This window comes from Cucurbita pepo, chromosome LG11 (genome assembly GCF_002806865.2).
Source record: "Cucurbita pepo subsp. pepo cultivar mu-cu-16 chromosome LG11, ASM280686v2, whole genome shotgun sequence".
Taxonomy (NCBI): domain Eukaryota; kingdom Viridiplantae; phylum Streptophyta; class Magnoliopsida; order Cucurbitales; family Cucurbitaceae; genus Cucurbita; species Cucurbita pepo.
Window position 1 is genome coordinate 872,545 of NC_036648.1, and position 17,273 is coordinate 889,817.

Genomic DNA, 17,273 nt, shown 5'->3' on the forward strand with positions numbered 1-17,273 from the left:
TATTTACATGATTTAGTGAGCGATTTTTGAGGATGAAAAGTGGTCTTTGAAATTAACGAGTGATATGATATAGTATTTGACCTGACCTTTGTTAAAATATCATTGTCCAATAATAATACGAGTATTTAAAAAAAAAAAAAAAAAAAAATATTTTAAGAATAAATTTATAAAAAAAATAAAATCTATAAAATTAACCTTATATTTTTCTTTCTTTCTATTTTTTAAAAGTCAATATGAACATAACTTAATAACTACGGAAGTATTAAAAAAAAAAAAGAATTTAGCGATTAAGCATCTTTACTTCTGGCAAAAAGAAAAGTAAATTGATTTGATTTGTGATCGTTCATCTTTTTTAATAATCTCAATTTCTCCTCCATGTTGAGGATTGTATATGTATTTTTCTTTTCCTAAAAAAAATATTTTTCTACAAGATTGGCTAATTAATAATATATTTAGCTAAGCTTCATTCTAATTTTCACTTTCTTTTTGTTCTAAATTTCAGTCAAATTAAAAATGACCACATAACAAAACGTGAGACTTATCTTTAAGATTTAAGAAATAAGAATGAAATATCATCCGAACAAAAAATATAAAAATAAAATGAAAGAAAGAAAAGAATGACTAACAAAAAAATCATTTTTAATATATTTGATAGAAGGAAGATGACCGACGCTTTCACTGTGAGTAACTTTTTAGTTACTCCTCTTCGAATCTTAAAGAATAATAGATAATAAATAATTGTCAAACATATTTATATATATTTTAAAAATAAAAAAGAAATAAAAAATAGTTATAAAACACAATTTTATTTTCATTTATTAGAAAAGAAGAAACACGAAACGAAAAGGATGCCACGAGTTTTGCTTCCTCATCATGTTTTTTTTCGGTATTTAATTGGCCGGTAGTTTATTATTTCATTTTGTTGAAATAGAATAACGTTACTCTATACGGTATGCAAATAAAACCAATTTATATATTAGATTTATAATTTTCTTCTAATTAATTCCGACATCCAACTTGATGAATATGATTTTAATTATCATTTCAAAAGTCGATGATTCGCCGCCGCAAATATTGAAATAAAAAAAAAAAGTTTTAAGAGAAATGGATAAACATAAAATTCTATTATTTAATTTAAAATTCAAAGATACGAGATGCTTTCCTCTATGTTAAAAACTCAATCAACCCAAGCGTTTTAACCCAAGCAAAAATCTCCTTCCTTTTCTCTTCTCTCCATTTACTTTGATGGGGAACTCCAAAAGCAAAACTTACAAACGAGTTCTTGTTCCATTCTCAGAGGAGCAACTAGCTAGCGTTTTCAAAAACCACGACGGAGATGGTGATGGAAAGCTAACAAAGGAGGAGTTGAAGCAAGCCTTCGACTATCTTGGTTCACGCTTCAGCTCGTTCAGAGTAGAAGAGGCACTACGTGCCGCTGATATCGACGGTGATGGTTTCATAAGCATGGCCGAGATGGACAAGCTAATTCAATATGCCAAAAGTCGTAAATACACTCTTTGTTAAAAAGTACATATATGTTGCCTTTTCCGGCTAAACTATTCTACTTATTTTTAGTCTATGTCTTTACGTATATCTATGTGCATTTGAAGGAGGGGAATCTATTAACCCTTCTTGTCAAATGAAAAATAAAATTTGTTAAATGTGTTTTTCCCTCCTTCGAGTAGGGATTTGGAGTTTTGTATTTTAAAAAACATCGAATAATTAGTAAAACATCGGATAGTTAGTGTCTTATTTCATGGAACATATATAGATTCTAATATGGTAATGATTAGTATTTAATATTTAATATTTAATATTTTGAGAATTTTATTCTTTTCTATTAGCCCACCACGTACAATGCATAAAGTTGCACTAATGGGTAGAGAGCATCTGTTCGATTCCGTTATGTATGAATGAAGAACTTCTTCCTTCAAAATAATAATCAAATAATTCATACTCGCCTGCTTCAATAAAGTCTATATAAGCACTCCATCCCAAGAACAAAGCACGAGAGCCAGGCTGCAAAATCCATCCCAATGGCGCCCTTCAAAAACCGGTGGCATCTGTCGAGGGAAGAGATAAAGGAGATCTTCCTAGAGCACGACATGGACGGAGATGGCGTCCTCAGCATCAGTGACATCACCCAAGCCTTCAGCTTCTTAGGTAATCTCGTCCCTCACCACAAAGCTCGCTATGGCCTGGCTTATGCCGATGCGGATGGCGATGGCGTCATCAACGAAGACGAGCTCGATAAACTCGTCGACTACGCCATGAGATTTCACTCTAAGAGGTGTTGACTGTCACCTTTGCTGCGTTAAATCATGTAATGACCTTCTCAATAACAATACTCTCCTCAACCCTTTCTAATCAAATTATAATAACAACGCTTATTGCTATCTCTCCCCCACTAAATTTACTTTTAATTTAGATTCATGATTTTGAGTAATTAATTCATGAGTTAGTTTCCAAGTTATTAAGTATTAAATTCAAAGTTTAAGTTGAAAGTTTGATTAACATTAGACCACATATTAGAGGAAAATCATATTCTTTTATTCTCAATTAACTTAATAAGTCAAGATCCAAAGACCTAGATTGGTCAAAGATACGCCAATAAAAGCCCTTGTTTAGTGGGACAATCAAACATAAAAAAGCCATACTCCACCAAATATGTATAGAAGGAATTATTTCCTTTGGATATTTATTTTTTATAAACCTTTCAAAATTATCTTAATAAGGGTAGATTATTTAAGCCTAAATTTGGTTTAAAATTTTAAAGAGTATCTACTTTAATCATAGATTTCCAAGTTTTGTTTATTTTTTTCTTATATAAGTCGTTAAAATTTGTAATAAATAATTTTGATTCGACATAAATTAGTAGTAGAGCTGAGAGACAAGCAAAGAAAGGCGCATCTGGCAAAGTAAGAAAGTTTAGAACCTTCAAAACGTTCCATATTCGCCAAAGCTTCCCAATCAAGATAAGCATACACCAACAAGGTGGAACAAAGCTATGCTGCCTATTTGTAATAAAATCACTCATTCATTAAATTCTAGAAAATTTAAGTCCCAATCCAAAATTTTATCAACTTTTGCCTACAAACTGTAATTAGTGCATGCTTTGAACCATATGAATGGTATTAATAATGTCCAAACTACTTTCTATATCTATATATATATATATATATGTTTCTATATATATATATATACACGCGTGTGGGGTTGGCATTTGGTGAGATATTGGGACATGTAAATAAAATTTTAATCACAAAACTTTATTTTTAATAGAATACCGATTATGAAAATGATTATTTATATTTTAGTTTGGTGAAATATTTTAAACAAAGTTTTTAAGTATAAATATTGAGGGCCATTGTAGGTAAGGAAGACAAAGGACTAGTAAGCCCATCCTTATTTTATTTTATTAGGAGATATTTAAAAGCTTAGAAGGATAGAGTAGTACAACAACATAGGAGGGTATGTTATTATCACACCCATTACATTCATCATCAGTACATCCTCACATTGCACTGCTCGGCGTAGTCAAGGAGCTTCTCAAACTCTTCCTCTGAAATTTCGTGATCAGCATAGTCATCAACATGACCCATACTCATCCCGTAGTGAGATTCACCATGGGAATGGGAATGCCCATGACCATGACCATGACCATGGCTGTGGCCATAGTGGCCGCTACCATTGCCATAATCACCAGAAGACATACCAAACCCACAGCGGGAACCCATGTCATCCTGGTCACGAGCATAGCCCATGCTGCCACAACTACTAAAGTTGTTGGCGCCGCCATGCTTCTGAAAGAAGGGGGGGATGATGGGTCCGAGGATTTCAATAATTTCGATGATGTCCCTGATCTTAACGCGGCCTCTTCTTGATCTGCGNTTATCTTAATAAGGGTAGATTATTTAAGCCTAAATTTGGTTTAAAATTTTAAAGAGTATCTACTTTAATCATAGATTTCCAAGTTTTGTTTATTTTTTTCTTATATAAGTCGTTAAAATTTGTAATAAATAATTTTGATTCGACATAAATTAGTAGTAGAGCTGAGAGACAAGCAAAGAAAGGCGCATCTGGCAAAGTAAGAAAGTTTAGAACCTTCAAAACGTTCCATATTCGCCAAAGCTTCCCAATCAAGATAAGCATACACCAACAAGGTGGAACAAAGCTATGCTGCCTATTTGTAATAAAATCACTCATTCATTAAATTCTAGAAAATTTAAGTCCCAATCCAAAATTTTATCAACTTTTGCCTACAAACTGTAATTAGTGCATGCTTTGAACCATATGAATGGTATTAATAATGTCCAAACTACTTTCTATATCTATATATATATATATATATGTTTCTATATATATATATATACACGCGTGTGGGGTTGGCATTTGGTGAGATATTGGGACATGTAAATAAAATTTTAATCACAAAACTTTATTTTTAATAGAATACCGATTATGAAAATGATTATTTATATTTTAGTTTGGTGAAATATTTTAAACAAAGTTTTTAAGTATAAATATTGAGGGCCATTGTAGGTAAGGAAGACAAAGGACTAGTAAGCCCATCCTTATTTTATTTTATTAGGAGATATTTAAAAGCTTAGAAGGATAGAGTAGTACAACAACATAGGAGGGTATGTTATTATCACACCCATTACATTCATCATCAGTACATCCTCACATTGCACTGCTCGGCGTAGTCAAGGAGCTTCTCAAACTCTTCCTCTGAAATTTCGTGATCAGCATAGTCATCAACATGACCCATACTCATCCCGTAGTGAGATTCACCATGGGAATGGGAATGCCCATGACCATGACCATGACCATGGCTGTGGCCATAGTGGCCGCTACCATTGCCATAATCACCAGAAGACATACCAAACCCACAGCGGGAACCCATGTCATCCTGGTCACGAGCATAGCCCATGCTGCCACAACTACTAAAGTTGTTGGCGCCGCCATGCTTCTGAAAGAAGGGGGGGATGATGGGTCCGAGGATTTCAATAATTTCGATGATGTCCCTGATCTTAACGCGGCCTCTTCTTGATCTGCGAGCATTGGCTCTGTATACGTTCATCAGGTCATCCCTGCATCGGAGGTTATCCACTGAACGGCAAGCCATTTTTGTTTGGAAAGGAGGTTCGTTGTCTGATTGGTGCGAAGGGTGTGTGTTATGAAAGGTGTTGAGGTTTCGGGTATTTATAGCATATTTTCTTAACCAGTTAGCCCTTACTACTTATGCCTTCCTACTTCATTTGCATGACAACATAGTGAAATTACTATTCCCTCCCATTCTATGTTGTCTTTGTCCGCAATGGACCCTGAAACTCCAAGGAAAAAGGAAAGATTCTATACATAATAATGTTTCATTAATAAAAATAAATAATTTATTTGATAAAATGCATCATAATTGATCATTATTGTGTGTCATTGATTAAATATATATATATATAGGTTCTTAAATTGACCTATTTTATTATATCACAAATTTACCAATGGTTTATGCCAAAGCTGCTTATATCACNTTTCTATATATATATATATACACGCGTGTGGGGTTGGCATTTGGTGAGATATTGGGACATGTAAATAAAATTTTAATCACAAAACTTTATTTTTAATAGAATACCGATTATGAAAATGATTATTTATATTTTAGTTTGGTGAAATATTTTAAACAAAGTTTTTAAGTATAAATATTGAGGGCCATTGTAGGTAAGGAAGACAAAGGACTAGTAAGCCCATCCTTATTTTATTTTATTAGGAGATATTTAAAAGCTTAGAAGGATAGAGTAGTACAACAACATAGGAGGGTATGTTATTATCACACCCATTACATTCATCATCAGTACATCCTCACATTGCACTGCTCGGCGTAGTCAAGGAGCTTCTCAAACTCTTCCTCTGAAATTTCGTGATCAGCATAGTCATCAACATGACCCATACTCATCCCGTAGTGAGATTCACCATGGGAATGGGAATGCCCATGACCATGACCATGACCATGGCTGTGGCCATAGTGGCCGCTACCATTGCCATAATCACCAGAAGACATACCAAACCCACAGCGGGAACCCATGTCATCCTGGTCACGAGCATAGCCCATGCTGCCACAACTACTAAAGTTGTTGGCGCCGCCATGCTTCTGAAAGAAGGGGGGGATGATGGGTCCGAGGATTTCAATAATTTCGATGATGTCCCTGATCTTAACGCGGCCTCTTCTTGATCTGCGAGCATTGGCTCTGTATACGTTCATCAGGTCATCCCTGCATCGGAGGTTATCCACTGAACGGCAAGCCATTTTTGTTTGGAAAGGAGGTTCGTTGTCTGATTGGTGCGAAGGGTGTGTGTTATGAAAGGTGTTGAGGTTTCGGGTATTTATAGCATATTTTCTTAACCAGTTAGCCCTTACTACTTATGCCTTCCTACTTCATTTGCATGACAACATAGTGAAATTACTATTCCCTCCCATTCTATGTTGTCTTTGTCCGCAATGGACCCTGAAACTCCAAGGAAAAAGGAAAGATTCTATACATAATAATGTTTCATTAATAAAAATAAATAATTTATTTGATAAAATGCATCATAATTGATCATTATTGTGTGTCATTGATTAAATATATATATATATAGGTTCTTAAATTGACCTATTTTATTATATCACAAATTTACCAATGGTTTATGCCAAAGCTGCTTATATCACAGTATAACTCCCCTTTTTCTTAAGTATAAAGATTTTTTTTAGTTCAAATAAGGTATTTTTTAAAAAAAAAAACTTTATGATGTTAAATAATTGATGTACATTTAGATTCACAAATAATAATAATAATAATAATAATTGTTCTAATAGTTTTCAAATCTAAAATTTGCATCTGTTAGAAAAAGACACCCACATACAATATTCAATTCTTTGAAATGACAATAGCATAAATTCACAACTCAAACAACAAATCAATCAATGAATTGATTATTAAAGATATTAGAATGGGAGGAGATAATAATTTATAATTTAACTTTTAATTAGTTTTTTTTTTATGGGACTTTAAATATTAAAAGTTGTCTTGCAAATAAGATCTATTAGATTAGAATTAATTAGAAAGTGGTAATTTTTTTCAATTTTATTGAGTGAAAAATGATCTGTAATTTAAAAACTATATAATATTGTATGAGTAATAAATTATTGGGGAGCTAAACTAAATGAGCATTATGGAGTCCCAAAGTTTGGTTCTTTAGTTGCTTTCGATAAGGATGGAAAAGAAACTTATTCCCACAAAGCTGATAATCCTTTTTTTTTTTTTTTCCTTTTTATATTTGGCTTTATCTTATATTTTTATTCCTTTTTTATGTGCTGTTTCATGCCGAAAAAGATATTTAATATCGCAACTCATGTATGAGTTATTAGTTAGATTATACATATGTTTCCTTCTCCTATTTTTTCACTTCTTCACAAAAGATTGATTAGAGATTCAAGTATTTGATATTTAAATAGGGTATAATAACTTAACCACGTAAGTTAATGGTAAGGAGTGTAGAAACTTTTTCCTAATGGACACGTTTTAAAATTTTGAGAGAAAATTCATAAGGGCTCAAAGATGATAATATGGTGGGCGTTCTAAACTCTTGAGAAATTTTTTTGAAGAAATTTTTATTTGAACTCGAAGATATTTGAAATTTTTATTTGTGGCTATTACACTTAAAAAAAATTCAAGAATCAATACTCTAAATAGATAAGCCACTCATTGTTGTCTTTACGTATTGAATCCAATTCGTAAGGACCAAATCCAAGTAGGTTAAGATTTGTACATATCTATCTGTGTTCATTTTTTTAAAATAAACCTATATTCTGTTGCATGCGTTAGTCACATTCGATGAAAGTAGATGCCCCATTATACCAATTTTGACATCCATGAAAGAAGAGAGCCACAACTTTTTATTTTCTTTCTTTCTTTTCAATAAGAAGAAAAGATTGAAATTATATTGTTGGGCGATGAGAAAGGCTTGGAGAGAAGGAGAAGGTATTGTCATGAAGAGAAGATTTTATAGAAATTCAAAAATCTCTCATAATAATAATAATAATAATATTATATGCAATTCAGAGAAAAATATGTTATATGATCAAATATATACAATAAAATATGTGCTTAAATAAATAACACTATGATTCTATAAATGAATCAATTACACATCAATAGTAGGAAATTAAAGATCATGGAGAAACTTCAGTTGAAACAATGGGTAGAAAGTAATATATATTTTTTATCAAATAAATTATTTTATTTTGTTAATAAGCATTATTAAGTATAGAATCTTTCCTTTTTCCTTGGAATTTCAGGGTCCATCGCTGACAAAGACAACATAGAATGGGAGGGAATATTAATATCACTATGTTGTCATGAAAATGAAGTAGGAAGGCATAAGTAATAAGGGGTAAGTGGTTAAGAAAGTATGCTATAAATACCCAAAACCTCAACACCTTTCATCACACACACCCTTCGCACCAATCAAACAACGAACCTCCTTTCCAAACAAAAATGGCTTGCCGTTCAGTGGATAACCTCCGATGCAGGGATGACCTGATGAACGTATACAGAGCCAATGCTCACATGTCAAGAAGAGGCAGCGTTAAGATCAGGGACATCATCGGAATTATTAAAATCCTCGGACCCGTCATCCCCCACTTCTTTCAGAGGCGTAACGCCGCCAACAACTTTAATACTTGTGGCAGCATGGGTTATGCTCGTGACCAGGATGACATGGGTTCCCGCTTTGGGTTTGGTATGGCTTCTGGTGATTATGGCAATGGTAGCGGCCACTATGGCCACAGCCATGGTCATGGTCATGGTCATGGGCATTCCCATTCCCATGGTGAATCTCACTACGGGATGAGTATGGGTCATGTTGATGACTATGCTGATCACGAAATTACGGAGGAGGAGTTTGAGAGGCTCCTTGACTACGCGGAGCAGTGCAATGTGAAGATGTACTGATGAAGGTAATGCGTGTAATATAACGTCCCCTTCTGTATTGTTGTACTCTATCGTTCCAAGCTTTAATAAAATAAAATAAGGGCTGCCTTGCGAGTCCGTGATCTACCTTACTTAAAAAGGGCCCACCCAGGCCTGAGAATTCTAGTTTAAAAGATTATGTTTTTTTTTTTTTTTTAATCTAAATATCCGAGAAGGATAACTAATCACCCCAAAGGAAAGAAAGATCTAAATTATTTTGACGATCTAGAAAATTCGTTTTTAAATTAGTGATTCGAATAAACATAAAGACTACTTTAATTATTTAAATATGTAAATCTAAGCACAAGAAATAGAAAGAAATTTTTGACCTTTACAGTTGAAATTAAACCTGTCCAGTAAAAGTTTAGAGATTTAGAAAAAAAAAAAAAAAAACTATAATAATTTAATTTCATACAATATCTTAGGCGCAAAAGGCAATTACCAAACAAGAGTTGACATTAGCAAATACTAATAATGTCTTTACGAGTTCTCTCAAAACCTAGTTGTTAGAGTCGCATTTTCAGGCTAATATTCCATTTAATTCTGAAAGGATACTTAACTCTTTTTCCTGCAAGGTATAGAACAACTAAGGTGTGGGTCCTACTCGCTTTGGTCCAACTTTTGTAGTGACCAAAAAGTAAGAATTCGAGCTCAACCAACCATTGATAATAACTTTTATGGTACCAATCAGGATGGAGATTCCAGTTTCTACCGAAAGATATGATCGAAATACAGAAGATAGTTATTCGTTGTGAGACTTACCTTCATGTGCAAACAGAAGGGAATATACGAGCTCATATATGTTGGCCAGACGAGCTATCATATACGAGATGTACAAACATTCCATCCATACAAATATAGCCTTAGTTTAACAATATCGATCTTTTAACATCTTGGGCTGAGAATGAAGCAACTGAATTGATAAAATTTGAGTTTAAAACCTTCGGAGATCTCACCAAACAAGAGCTCTAATCCTTCCTCTAAGACACTCGAGGTTCAACTCAACAGTTCAAAGTTTGTATCTAACATGATACCGACAATGATGGTTTTCTCACCATATTAGAGTTTAAAGGACATATAAGACTCATGAGACATCTTAATTTCGAACACAATTATAATAAAAAGAATGGGCAAAAGAAAATCTCCTTCAAATATTTGTTTCTTTATTAGAATAAAATAATAACAAATGTTGCTAATGAGGAATTTTGCCACCATGTTGCAAGCAAATTCCTTTGCAATTCTAAAGGTAAAAGGAAAATGTACAGGCATTCTATTTACTTTTCCTCACTTTCTTCCTAAAGGGAAATAAACACATAAACTGTATGGAGCTTTATTATTTTACCTATGAATTTAAACTACATACTTACAATGAGCTTACCACTGTACAATAACCCTATATCCAGTATGTAACACAAGTTTCAACTCAGCAGAGATCAGCATGAAATATGAACTGATTCTGCAGAAGATGTATTAGGTGGGCGCAATCAGCAATGGATCCAGAAGCTTAATAATCTCTACCAATGAGTTTAGCAAAGAAACCCACCTGGAACATGTTATACCAACAAGATGTTCTAAGACTTCAGAAGATGACATAATATTGAATTTGAAAATCAAAATCTACTGACCCACCACAGTTTATGCACAGATTCAAGGATCTCATATTTCAGGCAAAAAAAGCTTTATGAATCTACCAAGGGAGGTGATAGTTTCCAGTAATTCCATGAATTGAAGTCCTCCTGTAAGCAACCAAAGAATTGGTTTGATAAAAGTAATTCTAGAATTAATCCAAATTCAGTTTAAAGCTTAAGCAACCTGCTCAGACGAGGTAATGGGAGGAAACATGTCATTGACAAGAGTATGAAGTGACGTATACGATTTTGTGTCAAAGCGACGGTTTACAACAATCTCCCCCTACAAGCACGAACATTTTTATCAATTTTGATGCTGCCAAATCGCATAAGATTATGCTGTTTTCAAGTCATATTCGTGAATCCCCCTCAAATCATACCTTGGGATTAATAATGAAGATTTTTCCTATTGGGATTCCAACTTTAAGATAGCTAAATTCATCCGTGTCCCTGTTTCCAAACCCAGCATAAAATGGATTGCAATCTGGAGGAAATAGTTCTCGAATTCTCTAAAGTTAAAAAAAGCAAACTATGAGCCATCTTATTCAGAACCCATGTGAACAACTGTTATTCGAAATTTCTGATTTGAGTGATTGATTTAAGTAATAATATATACGAAAGCTCATCACAGTATGAGTATGAAGAATGTAAAATTTGTATCAGTTTAAATATCAAGAAAGAAGGAAAACTAACCTCCAAGCATTCAATCTTGAACTCATGAGGAGCCCGCCGAATAACTGAGAAGAAGAAATGAAAAGGGTTATCGACAAATCCAAGCATGCTGATATGTATATATACGATTATTGCATTATGAGAACCTTGCTCTTCATCGTGTTTACAACCCATCCTTCACAAATATCTATGAAGGTTTCACCCACCCAAAGCTAGCTTTAGGAGATGGTTCACCCCCACCAGCCCATGGCAGAGTCTATGCTTTTTTAATAAACAGGCATTTAGAATCCCAAGAATACGGATGCAAAATGCAGGGGATGCTTAAAAGGCTTAAGGGCTCACATGACTGCTAAAGTATGCATTTCGAGGGAAAAACATGTTTACGAAAGTNAAAAAAAAAAAAAAAAAAAAAAAAAAAAAAAAAAAAAGTACCAACTACAGCTATTCCTAGTTTAAATATAACCACCAAATCTAAGAACACATTCAATGACCAAAACTTTCTCCAGAGCATCTAGCGATTCACTAGAATCTAGCTTAAAGAAAGAAGAATTGGGTGGTAATTCTCAAAACATAGTTCTAACGAAAAGATCAAGGATAAAAGGAAATAACCTTCACGATATAGTGAAGGGAAAAGCCCATCTGGGGAGATAACAACAGGTCCCTCCGGCAGAGCCTTCCCACCCTGCAGGGACGAAAACCAAGTAAAGATCAATCATGGATACTAATGGTCTGTTGACTTTCTAAGTACTTAAGAAAGTGTTTTTGAGGCCAAAAAGAGTGTTTTTAAGCACTTAGAAATTCATTCCAAACAAGCTTGAATTTAAGTAAATATATTACCTGCTTAAGGTTGAAAAGAAATTGGCGGGTTTGATAGGCCTGAGAAATTGATCGCGCACTAAGAAAAAGCAATTGGTACCCATTTTCCTGAAAGTATATATATAATGTTGAGAGAGAGAGACTGAGAGAGTTCATTGCATACTAGTTTCATCACAGACAATCATCCAACTGCATGAGGGTGAGATAACGTACCTTAATAGCAGAAAATAAATTTGTGACGCCTGTTTGTGACCAGTCCCTTCCAACAAATGGCATGAATTGACCCAGAACATCCGATCTAAGATAGTAACACAAGAAGAAAAACTAAAGAAAGTGAATGCTAGAAAAAAATTGTGTTTAGCGAATACTAGAAAATAAATTCAGGCCTCATCTCTCGATTATATACTGCTTTCTAACCCTGTTTCTTACAAATTGAAGAAAGTTCATTATCAAAATTCTAAGCTAAAAAGTCTAGCCAATCACCATTGTGTTCTCTGAACAGCCAACAGAAGACGAAGATTTATCTGATTTCTAACGAATGTGAATTTCAAGGCGTCTATGATGGTTAAAAAACAACTCTTGGACTTGTCAACAAGAACTTCCAATATCAAAGAGGATATTAATTTAATGGCAGAAGATGTTACTAATGACTCGTCCAAGGGCAACATTTTAATTTTTAAAAAAGATTAGAAAGGAGCCAACAACAGGAGTAAACAATTCCAAAGAAGAGTTAATAAAACTATGCTAAATATCAGAATATCACATCCAAAATCATCAGAATGAAATACCATACTTTGTTATTGTCCCATCCACATCTGATATCACTACGCGAGTATTCCATTTCCACAAATAAATCTTGGCATCAACCTGTTGAGAAACATAATCAGTCACGAAATGCAAATATGAAGGGAAACAGAGAAAGAAAGAAGACAGGGACGGCTGAAAAAAAGAACTCTGACCTGCTGTTTCCCCAGCACTGTAGTGTAGAATGTGAAAAGTATTGTGTTTCCCCCTTCCTTGAGATTTAAGGATGCCAGCTGCTCAGATGTCGGTGTGAGGGACTTAACCATCTTTTTCTCTGCCTTGTGCTTAAAGATACTTGCTTCTCCATCCATTCCATTGTTCCTATCTGAAGTCTTCTTAAAATCAAAATCTACGTAATCGTCAACAGCTGATTGAGTTCCTTTCCCAGAACTAGATCTTTTAAAAGAGAAAGGCCAAAGTTTCCAATTTCCAACTGGGTCAACAGTTGCTTCTGCTGGACTACCTGTAAGAGTTTTCTCAATAGGGTCAAGAGTTATAAAGTGTTTCATAACGGATATGCGTTCTGTTCTCAACTATATGATCCTCAATTAAATAGAGGAACCTCACTCCATAAGGAATAACTGCCAACTTTTAAGCTTATGACCTTACAGTTTGCCGTTGAGTTTTGCATGTATTTGGATAAACAAAGGATCATTTATACAATCTAGAGCCTAAACTCAGTAATAAATTTGTTGAGACAGTATAAGAACTCAAAGGTAAATTTTTACAATAAGTATCCTAATTCTCTTACCTGCTCTAGAGTTGGGAATAATACTTTTGAGTTCTTCTGAAACTGAGGATTCTTCAGATCTTGACCGTTCCTCTGCCACTTTATCTTCTTCATCTCTACCAGATTTGGAGCTTGCATTATCTTTACAGGATTCCATCCACTTCAATGATCTGGAATTTGAGTCCACAGAATGGCTTAGAGGATGGCTGATCTCACCAGCAGCAATTAAATTATCAATACGATCCTGCATATTAGGTAGTGATGCTGCCATACGGTCAACTTCTTTATTCGAGATTGGTTGACTTGAAGGAATTGTGATGGAACTTGCAATCCCCTGATTGAAGAACTCACGACTATCTGGCGAACTGGATGTTACACAACTTCTATTTACAAATCTATCCTCTTCATCAATGCTACTTGGATATGCTAATGGATATTCTTCCTTATCATTGTAAAGTTGGCTGTCTAACTCTATATTACCATTTAGCTCAGCTTTTGAAACATCAATATCACTGAAAAGGAATTGTTCATCGTCTGAATTTGTTGATGGTATTATGTTACTTTCTTTTGGTACGACTCTATTACCGATAGAATTCGAAGAAATTTGGAACTTGCTTTTGACACTTCCATCTACACTTTTGTCATCTTGAAAATCCGAGCCGAAACTTGAACCTATGCTATCGGACTTAAATTCTTTAACTGAACCATGCATTTCTTCTGTGGGGACTATTTGAGTATATGAAGCTTCGAGTGTCGGTAGGTTTTCTTGGTGGTCCATTGTGTTGCCTTCATAGACAGAACTATTACAATGATCCACTTGTTGAGAATAGTTCACGAGGGCTTCAAATTTTTCAGTCTCTATTTCAAAATCTCCAGCTACAACACTAGAATCTGTATACTGAATTCAAATTTTTGAGATATCAGCGCTAATAAAAAAGAGTCAGCATCAATGGAAATAAATTCAGCGAACTTTCTGACTTCAAGAAATCATGGAAACTTCTTTTTATCTACTCTCTACATCAGTAAAAATGCTAGAATAGGCTCTGAATTTAACAATCCTACATTGCTAAATGACACATATGTGTGAATGAATTTCATGTCAGAATAAAGCTTACCCCAGGATGAACTTCAGTTGTCAGGTGCAATCCCTCTGAATGCACATCAACGATCCCAGATCCTCCATTGGCCGGGTGGGAGGCTTCAGGAGTCAGTACGCTTGAGTCATCCATTGTCAACATTGAGCTCTTGGAAGTTTCATAGAACATTAAGGATTGGACTGCATCGGATTCACTCTTGTCTTCAGAAATGTTGAATACTTGAGAAACGATATTTGTTTCATCAGATAAGTGGCGTCCAATAAAGTTCTCTCCATAATATGAATCACTGTTCTTCAACAATAAAATCTGGGACTCGGAATCTGCATTTTCGGAGATGGTTCCTGTCGCATTCACAGTATCTTTGGCAGTCTGTTCGATATCCCTTGGTGCAGATTTCATTTCATATGTCCCGTCAAAATCCTTTCCCCCTATAGTGGAAATTTCAATCACTCTATCCTCGGTGCTTAAACTTGACAATTCTCTAGTTACCTCAGTCGACAGCGCTACGTCTTCCGATTCCAATTGAGAGCCATTGGTTATGTGCTCGCTGCCGGAGTTATCACAATCTTTATCAAGACTATTCCCCATGTTACCTTCATCAGTTGATGTCACGTGGCTTGTCTCATCATCTCTCCTCAACTTTTCCTCATCCTTGTCATCTGAAGTGTCGATGGAAGAAAACTTGGAACAATCTGATTTCTCAAGCTTTTGTGTGCGAAGATTGGTAGACCACCTAACCTCTAAAAGATCAGCTACAATCTCAGCACGCTTCAGCGAGTCTACACTCGCAAGAGATGCATCCTCATGATGATCTTCTTTAACTGAATTACGACCCCATAAAAATCCAAGTGTCCGTCGTTGGGAGGTAGTCTTTGTCACTATCTTCCCTTTATCTTTACTATTCTCAATCCCATCTATTGAACTCCTAGCATCATAGTTGTAACTTTTTGAACCAAGGATCCTACCATCGAGTTCCTGCAGCAATTTCCCCTCGGCCTCATCGCCTGAAGATGAAGAATACAATCCAGATTCTCCTTCAGCATCAACTTCCCTCAAAAAATAAGCTTCTCCTTTATGATCCATATACATCTGGAAATTAGCTTCAACCCCATTTACAGCTATGTTGATCACCTTCTCCTTTGTCTTCAAAACTCCTTGAAATTTCCCAAACCGTACATACCAAGGCGATGATTTAAAACTACCGTCCTGCTGTTCGACTACAACAATGTCCACAGCTCCACCAAACGGATGAAATGGCCCAGAAACGGTATAAACACCCTTTGAAATGTAACTACCTAGTATCCCTACAGCGTTCATCGTCCAATATTGTGATTTTTCCGATCACCCAGATCAATAATCTCTAATTTTGGCCATAATATAATAACCTGTAAGAGTTCCCCAAAAAAATCGTGCATCCAGTGTTTTAGCTCAATGATCTCCAATCATAAATCTCCAGAACTCTTAAAACTAAAGAGAAAACTACACACACAACTAACCCAGATCACAAATTTTCAAGACGTCTCAAGAACAAGCGGAATCAATTCATTCAACCAATCAACCAATAAATCAATTTAATCTTCAGTTTCTAACTTAAAAACAATTATTACACGAAACCCAAATGATAAACCACCGAGGTAATCAATGTTGAAGCAGTCAACCAAACCAAATCAAAGAAAGAACCTAACGACAATATTGATGATGAGTAATCAAGAACCTGAAGAGGTCAAGAACCTGAAGAGGCCATTAATCACAGAGGGAGAGAGTCGCCCTAGTTGGAAGCCTGATTGATAGGCAACCGACACTCGTTTAAGAAAGAACCGCGAAGAAAATACGCCGTTTGCATAACTAAAGCTTATCGCTTTTAGTTATTCGAATGTTACGCCGCCATTAATCCAAATCCAGTTTTGCAGAGGAAGATCAGCACGTGATATGCGAAACATCGAAATCTTCTTTGCAGAATCAAGTATAGAAAACTAAGAGCTCTGATTTTAGAAAAAAAAGGGTAAAATGAATAATGTATTCCTGTTGATATTAATATTAATATGAATAATATCCTTCTTTTTTTTTTTTTTTTTTTTTTTTGGATTATTTTTGTTCTGACTTGGCCACAAGTTTGTATTTAATACTCTGTTCATATTCTTCATTTTAACTTGCGGATAATAACTTGCGACATTATTCTCCCAAAATTTATATTATTTAGACAAATTTCTCTCCGTCTTATTCACGAGAGTCATTCAAAAGGATGCTACTCGACAAGTACAATCCCCCAACCCGCGCAGAGTTGATCCACTCAAGGGTTATTGGGCCGCCGGGAAGTAGGATTTGAAAATGCTCCAATCGGCCAGTTATGCGTTGTACGGCCCCAATTTGACTCTTTGTACTAGGAATTCATTGGGGGCAACCCAGCGAAGGGCCATGGCTTCGTGTTGCTCATCCGGGCGACAAGTGACAAAAAGGTCATGATCCCATAAAGAAATTTTGCAAAATAAAGTTATGGGTGGAGTGAAGCTGAAGG

At 35.0% G+C, this 17,273-nt stretch overlaps 2 protein-coding genes across 6 annotated transcripts; both read right to left on the bottom strand.

Annotated features, from left to right (window-relative positions):
• Positions 1 to 3,369: 3,369 nt before the first annotated feature.
• On the bottom strand, positions 3,370 to 6,352 carry LOC111804852 (zinc transporter 7-A-like). 2 transcript variants are annotated; one of them, XM_023689651.1, is made up of 2 exons: positions 6,234 to 6,352; positions 3,370 to 3,885 (listed from the first exon to the last, which is right to left on the bottom strand). In XM_023689651.1, the coding sequence occupies exons 1-2, from the start codon at positions 6,305 to 6,307 to the stop codon at positions 3,504 to 3,506; spliced, it is 456 nt and encodes a 151-aa protein (XP_023545419.1). In that variant the 5' UTR covers positions 6,308 to 6,352; the 3' UTR covers positions 3,370 to 3,503. The 2 variants fall into 2 exon arrangements, with proteins under 2 accessions (XP_023545419.1, XP_023545420.1); XM_023689652.1 differs by having other exon boundaries at positions 3,370 to 3,874; positions 6,223 to 6,352.
• A 3,800-nt stretch (positions 6,353 to 10,152) lies between these two features.
• Positions 10,153 to 16,768, bottom strand: LOC111804850 (phosphatidate phosphatase PAH2-like). 4 transcript variants are annotated; one of them, XR_002816580.1, is made up of 12 exons: positions 14,777 to 16,768; positions 13,683 to 14,559; positions 13,087 to 13,394; positions 12,921 to 12,994; positions 12,341 to 12,425; positions 12,149 to 12,235; positions 11,921 to 11,993; positions 11,333 to 11,376; positions 11,020 to 11,148; positions 10,824 to 10,922; positions 10,641 to 10,747; positions 10,153 to 10,554 (listed from the first exon to the last, which is right to left on the bottom strand). XR_002816580.1 is itself a non-coding variant. In XM_023689649.1 (11 exons), the coding sequence occupies exons 1-11, from the start codon at positions 16,073 to 16,075 to the stop codon at positions 10,691 to 10,693; spliced, it is 3,132 nt and encodes a 1,043-aa protein (XP_023545417.1). In that variant the 5' UTR covers positions 16,076 to 16,768; the 3' UTR covers positions 10,153 to 10,690. The 4 variants fall into 4 exon arrangements, 1 of the variants encoding a protein (XP_023545417.1); XR_002816581.1 differs by having other exon boundaries at positions 10,637 to 10,747; XM_023689649.1 differs by having other exon boundaries at positions 10,153 to 10,747.
• Between the last annotated feature and the right edge of the window lie 505 nt (positions 16,769 to 17,273).

Coding starts and splice junctions, on each gene's coding strand:
- LOC111804852 (XM_023689651.1), bottom strand. CDS start 6,307: ATGGCTTGCCGTTCAGTGGATAACCTCCGATGCAGGGATGACCTGATG.
- LOC111804850 (XM_023689649.1), bottom strand. CDS start 16,075: ATGAACGCTGTAGGGATACTAGGTAGTTACATTTCAAAGGGTGTTTAT. Junction 13,395..13,682: donor TATTCCCAACTCTAGAGCAG/GTAAGAGAATTA, acceptor AAACTCTTACAG/GTAGTCCAGCAGAAGCAACT. Junction 12,995..13,086: donor CAGTGCTGGGGAAACAGCAG/GTCAGAGTTCTT, acceptor GTTTCTCAACAG/GTTGATGCCAAGATTTATTT.